General features: G+C 41.4%; 2 protein-coding genes across 8 annotated transcripts in view; one reads left to right on the forward strand and one right to left on the reverse strand.

Annotated features, from left to right (window-relative positions):
- PHTF2 (putative homeodomain transcription factor 2) overlaps positions 1-20,615 on the reverse strand; it is a 122,110-nt gene that overhangs the window by 48,792 nt on the left and 52,703 nt on the right. The window contains exons 1-3 of one of the 5 annotated variants that reach the window (XM_039383534.1): positions 8,971-9,473; positions 8,243-8,291; positions 2,883-2,959 (exon numbers count right to left, since the gene is read on the reverse strand). The exons of 1 other annotated variant lie outside the window; for it this stretch is intronic. In XM_039383534.1, the coding sequence (XP_039239468.1) occupies positions 2,883-2,927 (45 nt within the window). In that variant the 5' untranslated portion in view covers positions 2,928-2,959; positions 8,243-8,291; positions 8,971-9,473. Of the gene's footprint in view, positions 1-2,882; positions 2,960-8,242; positions 8,292-8,970; positions 9,474-14,677; positions 14,894-16,501; positions 16,553-20,615 lie in introns of those variants that run through there. 3 more of the 5 variants (XM_039383533.1, XM_039383535.1, XM_027730024.2) reach the window with 3 other exon arrangements.
- On the forward strand, positions 17,019-20,594 carry TMEM60 (transmembrane protein 60). Of its 3 annotated transcripts, none has more exons than XM_039383536.1 (2): positions 17,019-17,036; positions 20,049-20,594. In XM_039383536.1, the coding sequence occupies exon 2, from the start codon at positions 20,091-20,093 to the stop codon at positions 20,493-20,495; it is 405 nt and encodes a 134-aa protein (XP_039239470.1). In that variant the 5' UTR covers positions 17,019-17,036; positions 20,049-20,090; the 3' UTR covers positions 20,496-20,594. The 3 variants fall into 3 exon arrangements, with proteins under 3 accessions (XP_039239470.1, XP_027585828.1, XP_027585829.1); XM_027730027.2 differs by lacking the exon at positions 17,019-17,036 and adding an exon at positions 17,070-17,168; XM_027730028.2 differs by lacking the exon at positions 17,019-17,036 and adding an exon at positions 17,093-17,225.

Consider the following 20,615-nt stretch of genomic DNA (forward strand, 5'->3'; position numbering starts at 1 on the left):
AGGAGCAAGCTCAATATTTCTTACACAACCTCAACCTACTTAAATACTTCTTAGTCATGTATGACTAGAAATACCAGAAGTTCTTCATGTTACTTTTTAGGGCATTCATACACCAATTTATCAATCTGAAAATACCTCCCCAAAACAATTTATTTTCTCATTTTATCACACAGGCAAATCATACCAATTTGATCAATATTGACTGCAACCTCGGTTCTCTCTTGCCCCAGAAACAAACTTCTACTGCCAGAATGTGCTAAGTTTTGATCCCTCCCCACTTTCAGTTCCAGTTACTGTTGAGATGAATCAGGAGATCTAAAAGACAAGGCAAGTGGGACAACTCTGACAACTAAAATAAAGACTGAAATAAAAATGTAAAACTCTAAACAACCACAGAGTTCAGTAGTTTGCCATCATAGCAACCCTATAATAAAATTTATCAGAAAGGGAAAAAAAAAAGTCTGCTATCAACTAAACACCAGCACAGCTTTTCCTGTTGCCCAAATTGAAATCTTTGGGGAAAATGACAAATCCATGCGAAAAATAAATACTGTGCCATGTAAGAAATGAATACATAAGTAAATAAATAAAAAGACCCTGGGTAAAAGAGTCTAGATACTCCCAGGAACAGATCACACCACACTACAAAGTCAGAGAACCCCTTGGCTTTGTCAGCCTGATCCAGGAGAACCCTCAATACGTGGTACCTAAGAAATTATAATCTAATTAGCATGAACATTTGCATGAGATGCAACTTTTCTGCCATACAGCCATTTGTCTCATAACATTCCACTTCCTCATACTGAAAGCAGCACAACTTGCTCATTTGGCAGAACCAGTCCACGTGTGGATTGCAATTAAATTTTGTTCACACCAGGGAAAATACTGGCACCTGGTTTATGCAAGATCTTATCCCTCCTGAAGATATCTCAGTTTTTCACAAAGTAACAGAAGTCACCTCATCACTACTCCTTTCCATAAAGGCACCATGAAATTTCTGATCAACGAGACCTCTGTAGAAGTCCACAGAGATTTGCAGCAGAAATATTGTTGTTGCTATGAACTAAAAAAATGGAAATGTGTGTGAAATCACTGGAAAACATGACAGAACAATGATTAAAAGAATGATCTGTACTGATAAAGAGTAATCCTGTTGGGAGCAGTGCCCTGGGAAAAGTAAAATTGAGGAATGTGTTGTTTATATCTAGACCAGAAGGCCTGCCCTCTCACAGTACAGTGACTCTCACAGTACAGTGACAGATCACAGTACAGTGACTCTTCAGAAGAAGATCCTGCCTTTCTAACACCAGGAGGATGGAAAGTTGGAGCATATCACATATGGCATTTCTTTTCCTGTATGACCAAAAGGAAAAGAGACACGTATTAAAAAAAAAAAAAAAAAAAAAAAAAGCCAAAAAAACCCCCCAGGTAATAAGCATGAACTTCATTTAAGATCTAGAGTTACAGGTTCTTTCTTGCATCAAAGGACCTTTTATACATATAAAGCTGAATACCATAAAAGATCTGTCCAAGGACATCATCACCAATGAAAACAACCTCAGAGACACGAAAACAACCTCAGAGACCTGACATCCAGCATCTCTTTCACTGCACAAAGGAGGTCCTGGCCAGACCAAATGCACACACAGCTTGGTGCTTGGAAGTACTATCATTATTCTGATACCACTGTACTGCGAGTGAATCAAATTTATGAGAGAATGAGTGCAAGTGGGTAAAATGAGAATGGTTCCCCCCTTCCATGAGATCCTGCCTTTAAAAAATGGGATTGGACCTACAAGCAAGAAACTGTTCAAAGCCACAGTGTACTTCCACTGATATTTTTTACAAAAATACTCTTTGTAAAGCTTAAATAAGAGAAAGAGTACACAGTACAAAAAAAAAAAAATCCTTATTAAATTGTGAATTATTTTCACATTTTTCAATATGTAGTTGAACGATTGCTATAAATTAAGTCAGCAAAATTAATTTTTCTGCTTTTTCAACCGTACATTTAATTTACAGTTGTAAAAACCTCAGCAAAGCATACCAGTATTGTCTTATTTCTAGAAATTAACTGTTTCTGTGTAGAAGTTAACAAGAATTTCTGTTTTGAAGACCATTGCCATCCTTCAGCCCAAGGAGAACAATAACTCACAGAAACTTATTAAACCACTGACAGCCAAGAAAAGAAAATAATCATCACACCTTATTTATGTCCTTAGTAAAGATGCACCTCTCAAAGTTTAGCAAATTTTTCAGCTTTTTAAAAGCAATTTAACTGAATAAGCCAACTGGCATATTAATGTCGAGGATATGATCAATGGGAAATAATAAATTAGAAAGAGATATCAACATTTCTATGTGCAAACATGAATCAAAAGATACAGTAATTAGGCAATATTGTAATTATCTGTATCTCCAAATGAGAGATTTTTCTCTCCTCTCCCCCCCCCCCGCTACTTTTTTTCCTAACGAACTTCTAAAAATCCCTACCTATCTCTGTTGGTTATGGATTACACCATTTTTTGTTGCTGACAGAAAATACATTTCAATTCTTACTTTCTACTTAAATACAAGGATTCTTTGCTGAGCTATGGAAACCACATACTCCTGTACATTAATTAACACTCTACTAAGAATGAAAATTTTCTTTCCTTTTTCCCACAGCACAAGTAACCTAGGGAGTAAGGAGTTTTCAGCATAGACCAAAAGCTGTTTCATTTCATTAGATACAGTCACTAAATACTTGTTGAGTTTGGAAGTAGAGTTTCAAGCTACTTGCTCTCATACAATGCTAGCAAGCAATGCAGAAATATTTTACATTTGTTATACATTACACATAAGCACAGTAAGCCACCATAAAAAAAAAAAAAAAATCTTACCTTCTTCTGGTACCAAACTATAGCATCAGTTACTTTGGACGCCATTTATTCCACTGAATTCACAGAGTCATTTTAGGCTGTTGACAGAAAGAGACAGAAATTTACTTCCACCTTCCACGTGAAGGGTAAGACAGGGAATGTAGAAACACTCCCATTACCTGCAAAGCACTGAACAGCTGTGTTTCCTTTTACTAAGAGTTTGGGGTTTCTCCTCTAAGCAAACAAAAAACTACAAATCTGCTGCTACAGGACATCAGAAGCCTCAGTTTTGTCCTTCCTTCACAGTAGAACACAGGCTGCACAGAGATGATCTGTCATTGTCTCACAAGAACCTCATGAGAATTATATTACATGCCTCTTTTTTTCCTGATAAATTAAGCAACCTATAGTTATTAGCCCAGTACAGTATTCTGAAGTCCAGGAATAATTATGTTATAAAACGTAAGAAAAATTCATACAGACTATATATGTTTGGGAAAAACATACAGACCATATATATGTTGGGGAAAAAAAATCAGTGCTAGAACTTCACTAGTCATAAAATTAATATCCTCACGAAAACAATAGAACAAAACTAAGTCAAAAGGAGAAAACCAAGGAAGAGAAGCATGTTTTACTCTAATGGTAACAAATAGCAATAGCATTAATTAATCTTTGATGTCACTGTCATTAGTTTTCAATGTGGAAAAAAACTAAAAGCCAAACTTCCAACCTACATAAAACATTTGTACCTTGAAAATTAAGTTTTCTTTCATGCAATAAATCAGCCAGAGTTAATTCAGGAAAAAAAAGGAGAAAATAAACATAAAAAGCCTTCAGGTCACGACTCTCTCACAGTGGGGAGCCCAGAACTGGACTCAGCACCCCAGGTTGGCCTCACTGATGGCAAGAAGAAGGAGGGGTAGCTTAGCCACCAACCACCAAACTATGCCTCAAAATTGGCCTCTCAGAAAAAACAGAAAAACAAACAAACAAACAAAAAAAACCAACACACACACACCACCAAACCACTAAACACAGAATTCTGGGTTTATTTCTGATAAAAATATCACTCTCATAACATTGTCAATAATATTATGACCTATATTTCTTCACTGAATGGAAACAGGAATTAACAACTCGTAGGCAGTTTTTATAGTGAAAGATTAAATGTGATCTTTATCTTTCTCTTTGATTTCAAGACATTTGTTTACAGCTTTCGCACAGATAAGAAAAGTAAAATAAAATGCAAGATCCAAGAAATGGAATGGAAATCAAAACTGTGCAATAAATTAACATAAGTGTCTTTATGAAACGCCTAAGCATTAGAGCAACTCATGACACTTTATTATATGTTGTTCATCACCGAAAATTTCAGGTTTTTCCTCTTTTTAAAGTAGATATTAGATTACTTGATCATACCAGCTGTTAGTATAAAAATCACAAATACTCCGTCTACAAAAACCCTTTCAACACAGCCATCTGCCAAGACATTTTTTGGAAAGAAAAATGGGCAAAATGTCCAGCCCGCAGCTGGATAAAACCACCATGCCATGCACGAGCAATTGGCTCACAGTTTGGGCACAAAGAGTTATAGTGAATGGGTTCATATCAGACCAGCAATGGGTCACTAGTGGGGTTCCACAGAGCTCCATCTTAGGCCCAGTTCTCTGCAACACCTCCATAAACAACGTGGACTCCAATATCTTTTATACAACTTCAGACAGAGTTACAACCCAAGAGAAAGAAATGTCTCAGAGAGCTTAGACTGTCACTGCAAATTTCAGAAATATCAGAACACTGACGATTGGTGCAACTGAGCAAACAAACACCACAATTTTCCCACTGTTGATAATATCATCATGTAAGTCACATCAAGTCAGCTAAAGCTGGCAGCCATGACTGTGTCAACAGCTGTAATTGTCCCTTATTTGTTTCTGATAATAGAGTCTGTTTTTTCTAAAAGCAACTATCAATTACTAAGAATTCATTGGCACAATAAATATAAAAATATTTATATCGCTTAAAGCAAGAAGTCCAACAGAGGCTTTGATATAACCTGGCATATCACATAGACTGGTCACCCGTCTTTCTCACACATACAAAGCTTACAAGAGGATTTGCTTTCCTGTCTGAAAACCTGTTCAATTAAACTTAAATTTAAAATCCTTTGCTACATTGGACTAGAGACTCAAAGTGACACAAAACCCTTCCCCACATACACAAAGTCTTCACATGCGTGACCTAAATCACCACGGCTCAGGGTCACACCTGCACCCTTGCCTTCCCATCCTTTGAGTCTTGAAGGATCTATAACTCCTTCTCCTTTCTCTTAAACCAACATCCCCTCTCACACATAAAATACCCTGCTTTCTGCCACCATAGTCACAGGATGAGAAAAAGGTTGGAGTAACTCATTATCAGCAGTAAAGAACTGCTGAACCGGCATAGAAACCTTTCCCTCAATAGCTACATTAACTTGATGTCTCTCTCCAAGGTCAATGATTTTTCAGGAAACCAAGGTTAACTCATGAATCCAAGACTTCAAACTGTGCCAAATATGGCTAAAATTGGATAAGCCACTTTAAAGGCAGTAACCTTTGTTTGCAGTAGTTTTCCAACTCACTCAAAAATCTTTTGCCTCAAGAAACAATTACATCACAAAATTATAAGCCAAGTATAATGAAGCAGTTTTACTTGATTTCTATCAACAAATGTGTTATTTAGATTATCCATGGTTTTCGTATTTTCAAGAAACTCTGTACATTAAATCCTCCGTAGAGTCTATTTTGGTGGCATTTAAAGCAGATTTGCATACACATTTGCATAAACAAATGCAAATATGATGCTTACAAAAGTAAATATGACAAAATCATGGGATGGATGTCTCAAAACAGTGTGTGCTAAGTAAAAATACCTCTACAAGGAAATATCACATGCTTTCTTCAAGAGATACACAACTATTTCTGAGACAACACTGTAATGAAAGGTGAAAAAGCTTATTTAATTATTTCTATATTTCTAGGCACTGTTCTGGCTGCAGAGCCTTGGATTTGTCTGTGGTTTGATTTTTTGGTTTGTCTTTTGGTTTTGGGGGGTTTAGGGAGGTGAAGTGAGACTTTATGAGTTTAATAGACTCAGCCTGAAGCTAGCTTATCTGGATGAGAAATGGATGGTAACAATTCAAGGCCCTTAAGCTGCAGCCCTGGCTCTGACCCTGCATCTGCCCACAGCTCACCGAGCACTTCAGATTGGAGACAAAGTATCGCAGCAATTTCAGAACTCTGCGTATTTATTACAGGTTCATCTGTCATTCACAGCTGACAGTTCATATTGATCCTGAAATCAGCCTGTACAAGCCATGCACATCAGTATCAACCGGGTAAAAATGAACAAGTCAAAGCAGCTGACAGACATGCACAAGCACTACAGAGCACTGCCTGTTCTTCTGCCTGGTTCTCCTCCCATCCTCTCTGGACCCATCCATCTTTTCCGTGTTCTGTGTTGAATATTGGCATCTGGGACAGGGACCAGCTTTAGCACTCAGTTGTATAATGTCCTCTGCAGAGTAACTACCGCAAGATTAACTTAACCTTAACTAGCTGGAGACTTAATAGCAGCACAAAAAATACTCCCAACTTCAGAGATTAGACAGAGCATCCAAATATAAAAGCTTGATCACAACATCTCTGTAACATTCAACAGAGCTGTTCATTACACTTCCATCAAACTCACAGTTAATGCTATGAATAACAAGCAATATTTTTTAATCAAAACTTCATTACTTCCTTAAAGGTAAAAGCGGATTATCTAGTTCTAGCGATCCCTATTCAGAAGTGGGGTTTCTTAGCTATTTCCAGTTTCAGGGCATAATCATATTCCATTTTAAGTACACACTACACCCCACAATCAATTGAGCAGTTTCTCAAAGGCCACAGAAATCTATATTTAGATGCGTTCAGGTAGCTAAATGCATAGAGCACTGCAGTGCTTATTGTGTAAGAAAAGATTTAAATAAATTCAAAGTAAGTATATTTAGAAATTTTACTCATATCCTCAGGGTTTTGGCAACCCTAGTCAGACAAATGTATATATTTCTAAATGACAGTCTACAGTAAATGAAAGCAATCTGAATTCTGACACGAGTCCAGAATAAAACTGCGTTCCATGTAGTGACAAAGAAAAAAAATGACAATTTTTTGAAGAATATACAAATCTAAGCAGTGTCAACTAGCTTAATTAAAAATTAAATTACTAACTAAAAATACAAAACAAGCAAGGACACATAGGCAAATAGTTCTTTCCTTGCCTGTAAACACTGTGAATCACTAAGTATTTCAAGGAACCTGTCTCCTCTACAACAATCCCAACCTGAATGGTCAGGATACCATCCAGCTGTTGAGTCAAGACTTGAATGTCCTTCTCTACTCATTATGATCATGGAATGATGAAGCGATCAATTTGGCACGTTCACTATACATCACCAGGAGTAAAATTGCAAATCTGTGGTATTTGTCTCAAATGTTTTTTAAAAACACCACTGATTTTTATTACCTTCAGAAGAACTTACGTTCACAGCAAATTAAAGGCGGTTTTAAAAAGGTTGTTACATAAAGCCGCGAGAATACTAGAAGATGGTTTCAATTGCTCTCCATGATAGACCTTTTTTACCATTATTAGATCCTCCATATTACAGTTTCACAATTACAGGCATAATTTCACTAAGATTCCCTGGTGTGCAGAGTAAGAAAAGACAACAAATCAGAATAGTAAAGCCCATGGCCTAAACTACTAATTTTGTAGGAACATTTGTATCACACAAACTCTCTTAAAACATTACACCTGCTCCTGCACAGCTAGAAAATAACTTTAATGACATAAAAAACCTCACTTTCCAGGTTCAACATCAAAATACAAGTTAACATTATCATCAGATTGCCGACATTATTTGGTACTTTAAGTTAATTTTAAATGAGCCCAATAAACAGCTTAGTCACATTAGGCATCCGCTGTTGACTGAAAAGCTGCTTCTGCCATGACCAAGGTACCAAACCAAGGCAGGTATCAGTGTAATGCAGATACAGCACTAAACTCACCACGAGTCATCCTTCCCACACTCAAATCCAGGGGAGTTCTGCCACTGCCACAAAGAACGGGGTTAAACCTTGAAGCAATGTTCCAAAGGAAGCATTCTTTTTCATGTGCATTACAAGTAAACTATTAAACCTACATTTCCTATTTGAAGGGGAACATCAAATACTACGTGATGCACTCAGTGTTCTTTTTAAGTACTTTATCTATGCATCCGTTCTGAAAAGAGCATTTCAGAAATGCAAATTGTATACAACCAAATGAGAAACTTGTCACTCCCAAGTTCGCACCTTTCAGTGGAAGTTTTACCATATTCCGTTCAGCTAGCCTCAAGAAAACCTGAAGCAGGTAAAAGGGAAGGAAAAAGTAAAGTTAAATTAAAAAAAAATAAAAGAAAAAACCAGACACTGCTAACTTAAGGACTGTATCCAGCAACCAGCATGAAAAGTACTCTTGCTGCCATGCCTGCCAAGCCCCCCCAAGTTGCTGTCTTGCAATCTAAGGTCATAATAGTTTGTAAATAAAGAGGAATTAACATACTTGCTTTCCCCAAGGAACAACAACTCTACTAAAACTGGATACCAGCATTCCTAACAAAAAACCAACAAAAAACCAACAAAACCACTGAAAACCCAAAATACAATCCCCCCCAAACAACAGATAAAAAAAAAATTGAACATCTCTAGATGTATATTTGGGGAATTTTTTGTTTGTTTGAGGAGTTTATCAGGCCAACAGCATCAACAACAAAATATGAATCAGTGTCTATGCTGGCTGCTGTGTAACAAGTCCTGTACTTTTTGAACAGAGATGTACCAAACATGTCTCATATACCATGACACATACAGAGACTTGGCAGCATGTCCATGCCTGCCTGTGCCTCCAGTAAAATGTCAGGGACTGAAAAACTGATACTTTCTCAGGCCTCTGTATTCTGCCCACAAACCACTGCATCTGATTCCACTTCTGCCACTGCACATTTATTCTTCCTTATAAGCTCATGCCCTTTATCACTTACCAGCCCAGACAGGAAGATCTCACAGATGTAGCACAGAGCTTGTAGTGAGAAACAGTTTTCAAATTCTGATGGGAAGTAGGCTCAGCTTAGCCATCTTCACTTCCACAGCAAACACGCCAACACTTGAAGCAAGAAAGTACCACAGAAAATAACTGTCTCCCAAGGAATACTTGTTTTGCCAGAGAATTACACAACTGTCTGAAATAGCAACAAAATGTTGACTATCAGGATTTCTGAGATTTATTTCAGGTTCTGGTAGAAGAACATTGCGTGTTGCAGCCATTTCTGGAATCTATGCCCTCAGCCTTAAGGTCTGTGCAAGTTTCCTAATTTTGTTACATAACTGGCCCATGGCTCCATTTGAAGTGACATGACACAATCTCATAGATCCCTTACTCATAAAAATAGGGGGGAAGGACTCTTCTACAGAGAAATCCAGGATTCTACACCTCTCATAATTTACCCTTGAGCCGGTTGAAGTATTCATAAATTAGCAAAAAGCTTCTACTATTTAAACATAATCTACCATTTAAAAAAGTAGACAAATCCAAACCCTTAAAGGAAACTATAATCAAAGTAATTTTGCTTATCTTCTATAAGAGACATTAGTTTCAAAATTCCCATTAATCCAAATACAGTAATTTCTGCTAGCACGATAGATCCAAAAGCTGTTTCTGAAAATACTGTATCTTTTAAAAAAAATTAAATTAAACACAGTATATGGTCAATCTTGAGTTCTGTTCTATTTAATTCCTGGGGTTTTTGTACTAAATACCATACACATACATACATATCCTACTAAACATTTGCAAACTTGTACTGAGAAATCCTTGAAATATTGCAGGGATTTGCTCTTACAGCTGTCATAACTTTATTAAAGAATAGAATATCTATACACACCAAGTTTTTAATTTATATATACAGCCACTTTAACAAATACTTGAAAAAAACAACAAAACAAATACAGTATCCACCTTGAAATAAAATACTAGGCTCCTTTTCTCCTTCATGTGATTCTAAACACAATAAATCTTGCTCACTGGAAATTCTGACTTGTGTTTAGGATGGCTTGTTTATCTGTCACCAGGCACTGCACAGCAGAGTTGTGGCTTCTCAATGACTACAGTCAGGAAGCTGAAAACCACTCCTAAATCACCAAGTTTGCATCATGTTCTACAAATAGTTACCCAGCAAGTTTTTGAAGCAGCTGAGGCATGAAGTGGTTGAGCTGTCAGAAAAAGCTGCTGTCTCTTGTAACAGTCACTGTTCTGCAGGAACACAGTAGCAAATGCTGGATCTCTATTCTTTAAAAAGTCTCTGGAGCGATCCAAGCAAGGAATTGCAGAGTAACAAGCCTTACAAGTGTATCTGGCAAGATCCTCAAAACAATCATTAAAAATGGAACACCATTATACCCTAAAGACTATCTGATAGGGTCTAATCAGCAGTTTCTGCAGAGGAAGATCATGTCTCAGTCTATCAGTATTTCTGAACATGTCAAACTAACTGATAAACACGAGCAAGTGATAGAACATACGTGGACTTTCAAAGAGCCTTTGGAAAGATGTCAAAGACTTCTAAATAGACCGATGTCTATGAAAAGCAAACATTGCCACAGATCAAAACCAGCCAGAAACACTGAACAAAATTTGGAGTCAACCTTCTTCACTGCCATGGGTTAACTGGATAATGAAGATTAACAGCAGCATCCAGACTGCATAAAGTGGCCTAGTGATCACCGGTTCCGATGCCCAGGAGCTCCTTGGATCACCCATCACTGGCCTGTAGCTCTTCCATTCAGTGCCAGTCCAAGGCAAAGTGCACACAAATCCCTGTTCTCCTTCCCATAGAAGCATCCTAATCCCGAAACTAAACTCAGACTAAATCTTCCTAGTCTGGTCTCTATGTTCCACCAGCCTTCATGTGCTTGAGTGCTCCATAGTGACAGAGGCAGACACTCGGGGCCTCATCCAGCATACACATGCCCTAGTGGCCACCTCTTTCTCAAGGTCTCATGTTAAAGGATGAGAGCATCCAGAAATCACAGCTTCCAACTCTCTAAGTATGCCAACCATCAGACTTTTACTAGAAATACAAACACAGACACTCATCACACCGCTGCTTCATTGGGCGCTGACAGCTAAGGGTGGCTTACAAATAAATTGAGATGCCCCACATTCCTTCTGGCTTCCAGAACTCTGAAGAGGGAACTTCCAGCAGAAGCACTCACTCCCTAAAGATGTGTAAGGTCCACACAACTGATGGCGAAGGTGAGAATGGCCTAGTAAGGCTTCACAAGGGTTTTAACCACTCTAAGCAGTACCACCACAGTCACTACCCCTCCTCAGTCACCAGCTCCCACTCCTCTTTCTACCAGCATCAGAGCCCATCACACAGCAGACAGCTGTACCATTAACACTGTTAATCTGGACTAATTAAGACTATTTCCCCCCTCCTATTTGGACCAATAGACTAGCGTTTCTATAAAGTACTGCCTAAATTAAGTCCTGAAACAGAGTCCTGTCCTATTATTCCAAATTTTAAGCCTCTGTAAATATGTCCAGCAACTTGCTGTATTTATCTTTTACATTTAAGGGAAGAAAACCTGAAGTAGTAACATTTCTAGATAACAATTAATCTTAAATTGGCAAAGCTTAAGAATACAGATTAACTTTTACAATGAACAGGTAACAAAAAAATCAACCATGTCAATGTTATCTATAAGTGTTATATGTTACATATGTTATATGCATACCACTCAAAGCTTTAAAAACAGGTATCTCAAATCCAGAAAGGAACTTTGGCACCTCAGGGAGCTCTTCCATCCAATATACTACAGTCAGAAGAACACAGAGACAGTTGAATAAATGAGGAATGACAAGGAAAACACTGCAGTACAGCTCTGTTGGTTGGTTGCACAACCTGATTTGAAACATACATATTTTATTGGAAGAAGAATACTAAAATAATGAGGGAGGTGTTCTGAGAAGGGCTATGAATTGCCAATCACTTAAAAGACTCTCCTGTTGAAACAGGCAAGCATGAACAGGGAAAAAAAGGAATTATAATAGATGAAATGAGACGTTAAGAAATATACAGAAAATCCAGTCAAGAAAACAACAGCTTTCAATAATACAGGGAACTTCATTCATTAATTGAGCTGAGAGGATAGCAAAGCCAAATTTTTAACAGAGAAATATTATATTACAACACATAATTGGACTGTTAAAGTCAGTACCACAGGAAGTCATTGAAGCCAAGACTTTACTCCCATTCGAAAAGAAAGCAGCTATTTAAACACACATTAACAAGAAGCGAGGAAAAAGAATCAACACAGAGCTGAGGGAATCTCAAGCTTCATGACCCAGGATGCAAGAAAACATCCAAAGAGATGACTGGGCTGTATTTGGCCATACAAACACTCCCCTTAACTCGACCCCTCCACGGCCAGAAGCCAATACCAAGGAGAGCGTGTGAGCAACACATAGAACAAACTGTCCCTCAGACAGATCAACATGAAGAGTGTTCAGCTGCCAAGACAGCATCTGCCAACCACCTAAACCCCAAAAGCATCTGGCGCTGGCCAACTTCCAAAATGCAAGGCTTGCACGATTTCATATTTGATGTGATATTGCTTTAATGTCTTCTCCCACTTTGCAATTGCATTTTATTTTTTAAGAAAAGAGCAACAAATTATTTGCAAATGAGAGTTCAAACCAATGCTTGGACTCATTCCAGGAAGCCATCTAGGCTCTCTGGAGTATGTCTACCAAGACCACCTTAAATGAGCAAAGAATTAAATGCTGAACATTACATGTTTCACTTAAAGAGTATTCCCAGTGGAAAACAAATTTGGAAAAAGATCCCCTTTACATGTGTAAATTAAGAAATAAGAGGAACTCTCTGAAATCCTTCCCTTCAACTATAAAAAAAACCCCACACCACATACACAAGCTGTATTTCCAAATTTTTTGACAATATAATGGCTATCTCTATATATATGTACATGTTTGCTCTAACTTTGAAGCTGCTCTGAGATGAGGTTGGACAAGACTGATGACTTCCAATGACCCCTTTCAACTAAATTATTCTATGATTACATGTAGAGCATACCCAAACATTACACAGCAATACATTATAGCCCTAATTACTATTTTTATCTCTACACACAATTTATTAAGCTCTTTGTGTTCTCCTTACAAATTTGAATATGATTTCTACGAGCAGTTTACCATTTCCTATGCACTCAGAAAGGACTTTATGAATAACATTACAGTAAACTCAAGGGAGAAAACATGATAATTAAAGCTTTCAAAGTCTTATTTTTCACACCACCACCTATCTTTGCGTAAGTGGTGGTCAACCGTCCTTGACCAGTCAGAGGGAGCAGTACCCCTGACAGAGGTACCCCAAGAGTTTTGTTTTGTTTCCTTCCTACAACAACAACAAAAAAATTACAGAAAAAACAGGCCTACCTTGCCCTGTGAGCAGAAGCAATTAAGTCTGTCTGTTTTTACCAGTGTCCCGCGGCTCCCTATTGTCCTGCTCCACCTCACCCATCATTGTTTTCCTGCCCCCCACCCATCTTAACAACCATCCCAACTATTTGGCTGCTCCAGTACCAGCAGGCACCATGATGGCTCAGAGCTCAGTACACAGACTGCCCAGCAGTTGCTCACTTTTTGAAGAGGGAAGGGACTCAATTATAACTGCCTTTTTTTGGGTGGGAATATTAATTTGGGTCACTACCTGTCAAAAGTTTTATAAAAATTTTATAAAAACTGTGTACTTAATACCTTTTAGTTGCCATTAACTTTGGTTTCATCATCTGAGAAGTGACTCAAGTGGGAAAAGATAGACAATGAAAGTAATTGCACAAGCTTTTTGCCCTTATTAAGCCTTGCTAAAAATTCACATAAACTGTCCGGTGATGAATCCATAGACAAAGCTGTTTATTATGAAAAGAACACCCTCCTAGACAAAAAAAAAAAAACCAGAACCCAATCTTTGACTGTCATTGCTTTTACTCCCATGGGTCATGAGAAAAGAAAAACATTTCTTCAACAAAATTTCTACTATAAATCAGTAGAAGGTACGATATTTAGAAAAAGTCTGGGAAAACAGCATATGTAGCTTTGGAGACTTAGGAAAGAAATTATGTCCACTGCTTTCCAGTGACCCCTGCCAGCTGTGACAGGAACAGCAGTGTTCAACTCCAAGAGCCCCGTCACTCTTCATTGCCTGGTCAACTGCCCCAAACAACGTTGATGGAATTCTTTAACACACCTCTGTCCCGCTCTAATACACAGCAATAACCAGTTTGAGTTCTTCCAGAATTCACACCAATGCCCAGCAGCTATGGATACACCTAAGACCAACTTTTTGAGACAAGTTGAGCTAACTCTGCTTTAGTAGAAATTCAGTTCTACCAGAATATCTGAAGTGCTCCATGGAGTTCCCAACAATTACTGGCAATTTACTCGTATGTCACATTCCACACAATACAAGAGGAAAAAAATTCTAGTACAAGCATTGAATTAAACCAATTAAGTTTCAAAATTCTTTTTCAGGTGACTCAGGCTTGTGTTTTATCCTTTGTAATATTTATATCCAAAATAAAAACATACATTGGCAGTAAAACATAGCAACACAACATTTAACTGCACAAACATTCCACTTCAAACATGGATCAGGATCTTAAACGCACCAGTTCCAGGCACTGCTCTCAGCCATCACCTTCAGAAATGAAAATTGCTCATAAATACTGTACAGTGGAGTCTGGGGGGGTGATGTGCGTGCATACATCAGTTCATAAACACCGTACTGGAAAAGAAATAAGACTTCTGAGAAAAAGATTATCCTTTCCAGGGAGTTACAAATAAAGAGGCAAATCAAAGAAGATCACCAAAACCTTCAGAGCTACAGAAATAGCCAAAAACATACAGCTATTTATAACCCAGAGATTTATTCACAGAACACTTTTAGCCTCTTAACCCCAGGAAAACAAAGTCTCATGCCAAGTGCTAATGTATATAACAGAAATATATCCTTCTGCCACGTACTGACCACTCCAAGTGCAGCTAAAGATATTAGGATTCACTTACTAGGATTAACAGGTTATTTCAAGTGATGCACTTCTCCCTGATAAAACAGATACCACCATCTGTTTAACAGCATCAACAGGAAGATATAAGCAGACAAATTACTGATGACACACTGTATTTAGCTTCATTCCTATTAGAGAACTCGTGTGTCCAAACTGTAAAACCAGCTGTATTTTCTGTAGGAACATTTCATCACTAAGAATTTCAGAACGTTAATTAAAGTTCTTTCAACAAGTTAGGTTTTCCAATTAATTACTTTTTCCTGTTAATTATATGACAGAGGGATAAGACACTGGCAAATTTGGAACAAAATGCAAGACTCAGCGGTACTACATTTCAAGTGACCAGTAACATCTAAAAGCAATAAAAGGCAAAACACCAAGCACAGAGCTTGACACTAAGGACTAAAACTAACCCTGAATCTGATACACGTAAATCACACCCACTCAGAGACTATGTATGAAAACCAAAAGTAAAAGAAACAAACACCTGGATATTTCTACTACCACGGAAAAAATTTTCCTCAGTTCCTTTGGTTTTTCAAAGAAAAGACAGCAAATAAAACACCGGGGAGATGAATGTGACAGCAGGAACTTCACCTGATGGGAAGTTACCTAACATTTTGATTCCCAACTTGGAAACCAAGGGCAAGCTATAGTCAGGTTGTCACTGGTCCAGGATGGAAAATGAAAGAAAAGGGATAAGGATTGAGAAAGAAAACATTAAAAGAAGAAGAAGGCATGTAAAACTCAAGAACAGGGGAGATGAGGACAGAGGCGACTATGAAGATGCCGAAATTCAGGACCTTTAAAGGGAAGAGAACTCCTATCACTTGACCCGGGCACTGGGGCAGCGCTCGGTGCGTCCGAGCAGCTCCGCGGGGAGAAGGAGCCTCACGGCAGGAGCCAGGGGCAGGGCCCCGGACCGTGACCGCAGCTCCGCCGCCCACGACGAACCCGGCGGAGCGGGCACAGCGCCCGGGCACCGCCGGCCCCGGGACGGCGCGGCCGCAGCCCCGGCCGGACCCGGCGGGCAGGGACCGCTCGCAGCCGCGCTCGGACCCCGCGCCCCGGCGGCACCGGCACCGGCCCCGCGCCGGCCCCCGCCAGAGGGACCCGCGGCGCCGGGGAGGCCGCGGCCGCCCGCCCCTGCCCCGGCCGGGATCCCCCCGGGAAAGGCGTTCGGCAGCAGCCCCGCTCCCGCCGCCCGCCCAGGGCAGCCTCGCCGGGGATGCGCGCCCCGCGCCGCCGCTTCGCTGTGCCCCCGCACCGAGCGGGCACCGTCGCCTCGCCCCGGCCGTCCCCCCGCTCCACGCCCCGGTCGGCCCCTTCCCCAGCGGCGCGGGGCACTCGGCGCCCCCGGTTCTCGCCGCGCTGCCCCCGCGTTGGGGCCGGGACGCCCGCGGTGCCCCCTCCCCCATCTCTCACCGTCGGCGGTGCCGCGGGGCAGCGCGCGCCGCACGCAACGGCCGCGGGAGCGCGAGGCGGCGGCGGGAAGGCGCGCGCGAGGCAACAGCTGGCGGGAGGGGGGCGGGGGGAGCGGCGCGCGCGCCCGGGCGGCGGCGGCGGCAGCAACAGCGCGCCACCGGCTCGCGCGCCGCCGGGGGGCGGGGCGAGGGGCGGGGCCGAGTGCGGGCCGGCGGCCAAACAGCACCTCCCCCGTCTGGCGGGGGCGGGGCCGGGGCCGAGACGTGACTGGCTGCGGCGCTGCCCAACGAGAGCGCGAGGGAGGCGGGGCTGAGGTTTGACGGACGGCTGGAGAGGCGGAGGCGAGGCCCCTGTGACAGACAGACCTCTGCACCAATCGGCGATGGGGGGGCGTGGCTCAAGGCAGGCCGGCCTCGAGGGGCGGTGTGAGCTCAAGGGGCGTCCCCGGCGGCTCAGGGGGCGGGAGGCGGGGATTGACTTGAGCGACGTGGCAATAGACCAATAGTAACAGGACGGCTATGGGCGCTGCCCAATGGTAGGCGCGGGGCGGGGCAGGAGGCGGGCGGGCCCTGAGGCGCAGCGGGCGGGGAGGGCCCGGCCGCCCCTCAGCCCCCTCAGCCGAGCGCGGGCCCCGCCAACCGGGGGCAGCGCCGGGACCTGCGGTGCGGTAGGTGACGGGGGGCCGGGGGGAGCTTCCATCTCAGGGAGCCTCCGGCATGGCCGGGTGAGCGGGGCCTGGCGGGACAAGACCGCTCGGCCGAGGGAGGGGCCGAGGTTGTGAATTGCAAAGCTGTGCTTAAACGGGATTTTAAACCGGGCCTACCGCGGTATTTCTTTCTAGGTGTTAAATTACTCGTACCTACTGAATAGGTTCAAAATGCTATCTAATCGAGTTGGAGTTCTGTTTAACTTGGTTTCAGCATAATGTAAATTTCAGGACTTTTTTAGGCGATGTTCAAGGTTTAAACCTAAATGTACAGATCTGTGTTATCGTTACCACTGCACTGAATGTCATGTGTAAGTTTCCCTCCACTTAATTTTTTCCTTCTAAATAGGAGACAGAATTAGCTCTCATAACATCCTGATTATGCAGATCGTCCCATCAAGGTCAGTGATGCTCCTTGATGTTTCTCATCACTGAGAATTCTCACTCCCTAATTATGTGGGTCCTGTAAGGTGTCAAGAGCCTTTCTGTTGTCACTCTCTGCCTTTGACATCCCCAGTTCTCACAGAAGAGACAGGTCAGACCTGTACCACAGCTGCATCTAAAGCACATTTCCAAGTGCTGCCCGTGGTGTTGGGATAGCTGGGCTTCAGCAAAGAGTCTGCCCATCATATTCTCCACTACGAGATGCTTCATGTAATCAAACCCTCCATCATATTGTCAGCTGCACACCCAGCTGTCAGTCTTCAAAATTTGGTAGTTTTCTTTACTTGGACTTTAAGATCTCTCAAAAGTACACTTGGATTTTCTTGAGTTTTCATCCAAAAAAGCTTCTAAAATTGACGGCCTTTGCAGTCCTGTCTAATCTTGCAGTAACATCTGTTGTCAGAGAAAGGCAGCAGAACGTCCCATGCTGAGTTTTCTGCCTCTGCTTTTTACAGTTGTTACAAAGTGGTCCTGAACACTCGTGAAACTGAAAATATTTTCAAGTGAGCAACCTTAAATTGAGTAGCCTCATGTAATACATCTTCAGTAGCTTCCCATTTCCTCCAGAGACAGGTGATAGCACCTTCTCTGAGTATCTGATAACCTGATACCTCTAACAGTGTTGAATTTCTTTTTTCCTTTCAGGCCCAAGTTTCCAGTCTGTTTCTTTGGTTTCTGCTTTCTCCAGTTTCCTGTCGAGAGAGCCTCCTTCTTGCAGTGTTTGTAGCATTGATTTCTAGAACTGGTTTTCAAAAAACATTCTCATGGATGTTGAAACTTCATTTCAGATCACGACTCTTCACTTCAGCCACAGACTTGTACTTGAGAATACTGGAAGTGTTTTCAAAATACTGGAAAAGCTTCAGGCAGGACATAGTAATTGTTCTGTAATCCTCTGCACCTGCCAGCTAGTTTGGGTTTGTTTCTGCGACGAGCAGAACAAGGCTATCTAAACTTCCTCTGATTTTTTTGTCCCCTTAGCAATTGACTCTTCAGTGCCACTGCTGAGCTTCACCTCTTCCCTAAGGAAGGGGAGGGTGGAGGTCTTGGTTCCACCCTGCCAGTAACTGGCTTTCATGAGACCCTTTAGTGTTCTGAGCAGAACTGAGACTGTGAAAAGCAAATTAAAAATCCTATTTTATACCCTTTTATTTTTGGCTAGTTCTCCTGAAGGAACTGGCCTGCCTTGGGTCACACCAGTGTCAGCCCCAACACAAAATGGGGATGCACTCACAGCAACTCCAATTTTAGGCAAAATTGGATCTTTTCCTTAAAAGAAATCCTACTGCTATCCTTTAAATCAAATCCATTCAAACTTCAGACCCAGACTGAACAAAATAGTAGATCTGTTGAACCGTGTATCAGAAAACACAGATGTAAATTGTAGGATAATTTTATCAGTGTACAACATGGTTATCCCCTCGCTCCCAGGTGGCAAGTCACCTCCTCACCAGCTGAAACAGCAACTTTTACTTCCTTCCTACCGGTTCCAAAGCTTATGTGAGCACAGAATTTGTTCAGCTTCCTAACCTGGCAAAAAACTAACCCAGTTAAAAAGGTGGTAGTAGATTTCTGCTTGTTGGGTGAGTTTAACAGGCTTATCAGGTGATGTTGTGAGGGTTGGTAATAACAGAGAGGAAGGTGCAGCAGCTTGTGGGCAAGGGCACTGAGGGGACAGAGGGGAAGCAGCTCTTGTCCTTCCCTCAGCATCTGGTGCTGAGGATTAGATGCTTCTGAACACGACATCTCACTTTTGGTATTTCAAATATTTTTGTAATCGGGAACAAATCAAAGCTCATTTTCTTCTTTCAGGTGAAAGGATGTCAGTGTTGTAAAAGGAGTTATTAAATTTCTAAACTCTAATTTTTAAGATAATTAAGAAACCTATTTCAGCACCATTTCACTGGTATATATTAGTTATTCATCTTTGTAGCATGAAATCTAGATCTCTCAGAGGGGTTGTTACTTCTGCTCCTTAGTTGGTTTAACATTTTACTGTGGTTATTTTCTTATGTTTGTTTTCAAGCATTAGCTGTGAGTGCCTCAATACTGGTGGAAGATGGTGGAAGATGGATCTAAACATATTCTTAGCATTCAAAAATCCCTAAATGAGTCTGACAGCTAGTTTAGGATTAAGGCACAGTTTGTTTCACAGACCAAATTTAGATTAAGGCAGTTACATGTCTGACTTAAGGCTCTTAAAGGGAAGGGGGGACTGGAGCAAACAGTGTTTAGCTGAGCATGGTAGTTACAAAAGAAGTGCCAGGAAACAGTGTGTGCGTGAGGTTGGAAGGCAGGGAAAGCAAGAACCATAAATTCCTCTCCTTTGAGGAATATGCCTAATGGTGATGTAGTGCCATCTTTTGATGCCTTCCCTCCTCCCTTTTGTTTTGTCAGGTTGTTGCTGACAGTGAAGGCCTTCCTCTCACAGCTGTTTAAATGAGAATGTCCCTGGCGCAAAGAGTACTGCTGACATGGCTTTTTACGTTACTCTTCCTCATCATGCTGGTGCTGAAGTTGGATGAGAAAGCACCATGGAACTGGTTCCTCATTTTCATTCCAGTGTGGATATTCGATACAATTCTCCTAGTTATGTTAATTGTAAAAATGGCTGGACGGTGCAAGTCTGGCTTTGACCCTCGGAACGGCTCCCAGAACATGAAGAAGAAAGCCTGGTACCTCATTGCAATGCTCCTGAAATTGGCCTTCTGCCTTGCCCTCTGCGCGAAGCTGCAGCGATTCACCACCATGAAACTGGCCTACGTGTTCATCCCACTGTGGGCCCTGCTTATTGGCGGGATGGTGGAACTGGGATACAATATCTTCTATGTACGAAGAGACTGAGCTCTGCCAGGTGGTTTTCAGCCCAATGATTGGCACCAAATTACCAGAATATTACCATTTTGCCATGAATTTGATCTAGAAAGCCAAATAAGAAATGAGTCAAGCTGGAGACTTTATCTA

This window comes from Pipra filicauda, unplaced genomic scaffold, assembly GCF_003945595.2.
Source record: "Pipra filicauda isolate LSUMZ 115617 unplaced genomic scaffold, ASM394559v2 scaffold314_size1190085_pilon, whole genome shotgun sequence".
Taxonomy (NCBI): Eukaryota; Metazoa; Chordata; class Aves; order Passeriformes; family Pipridae; genus Pipra; species Pipra filicauda.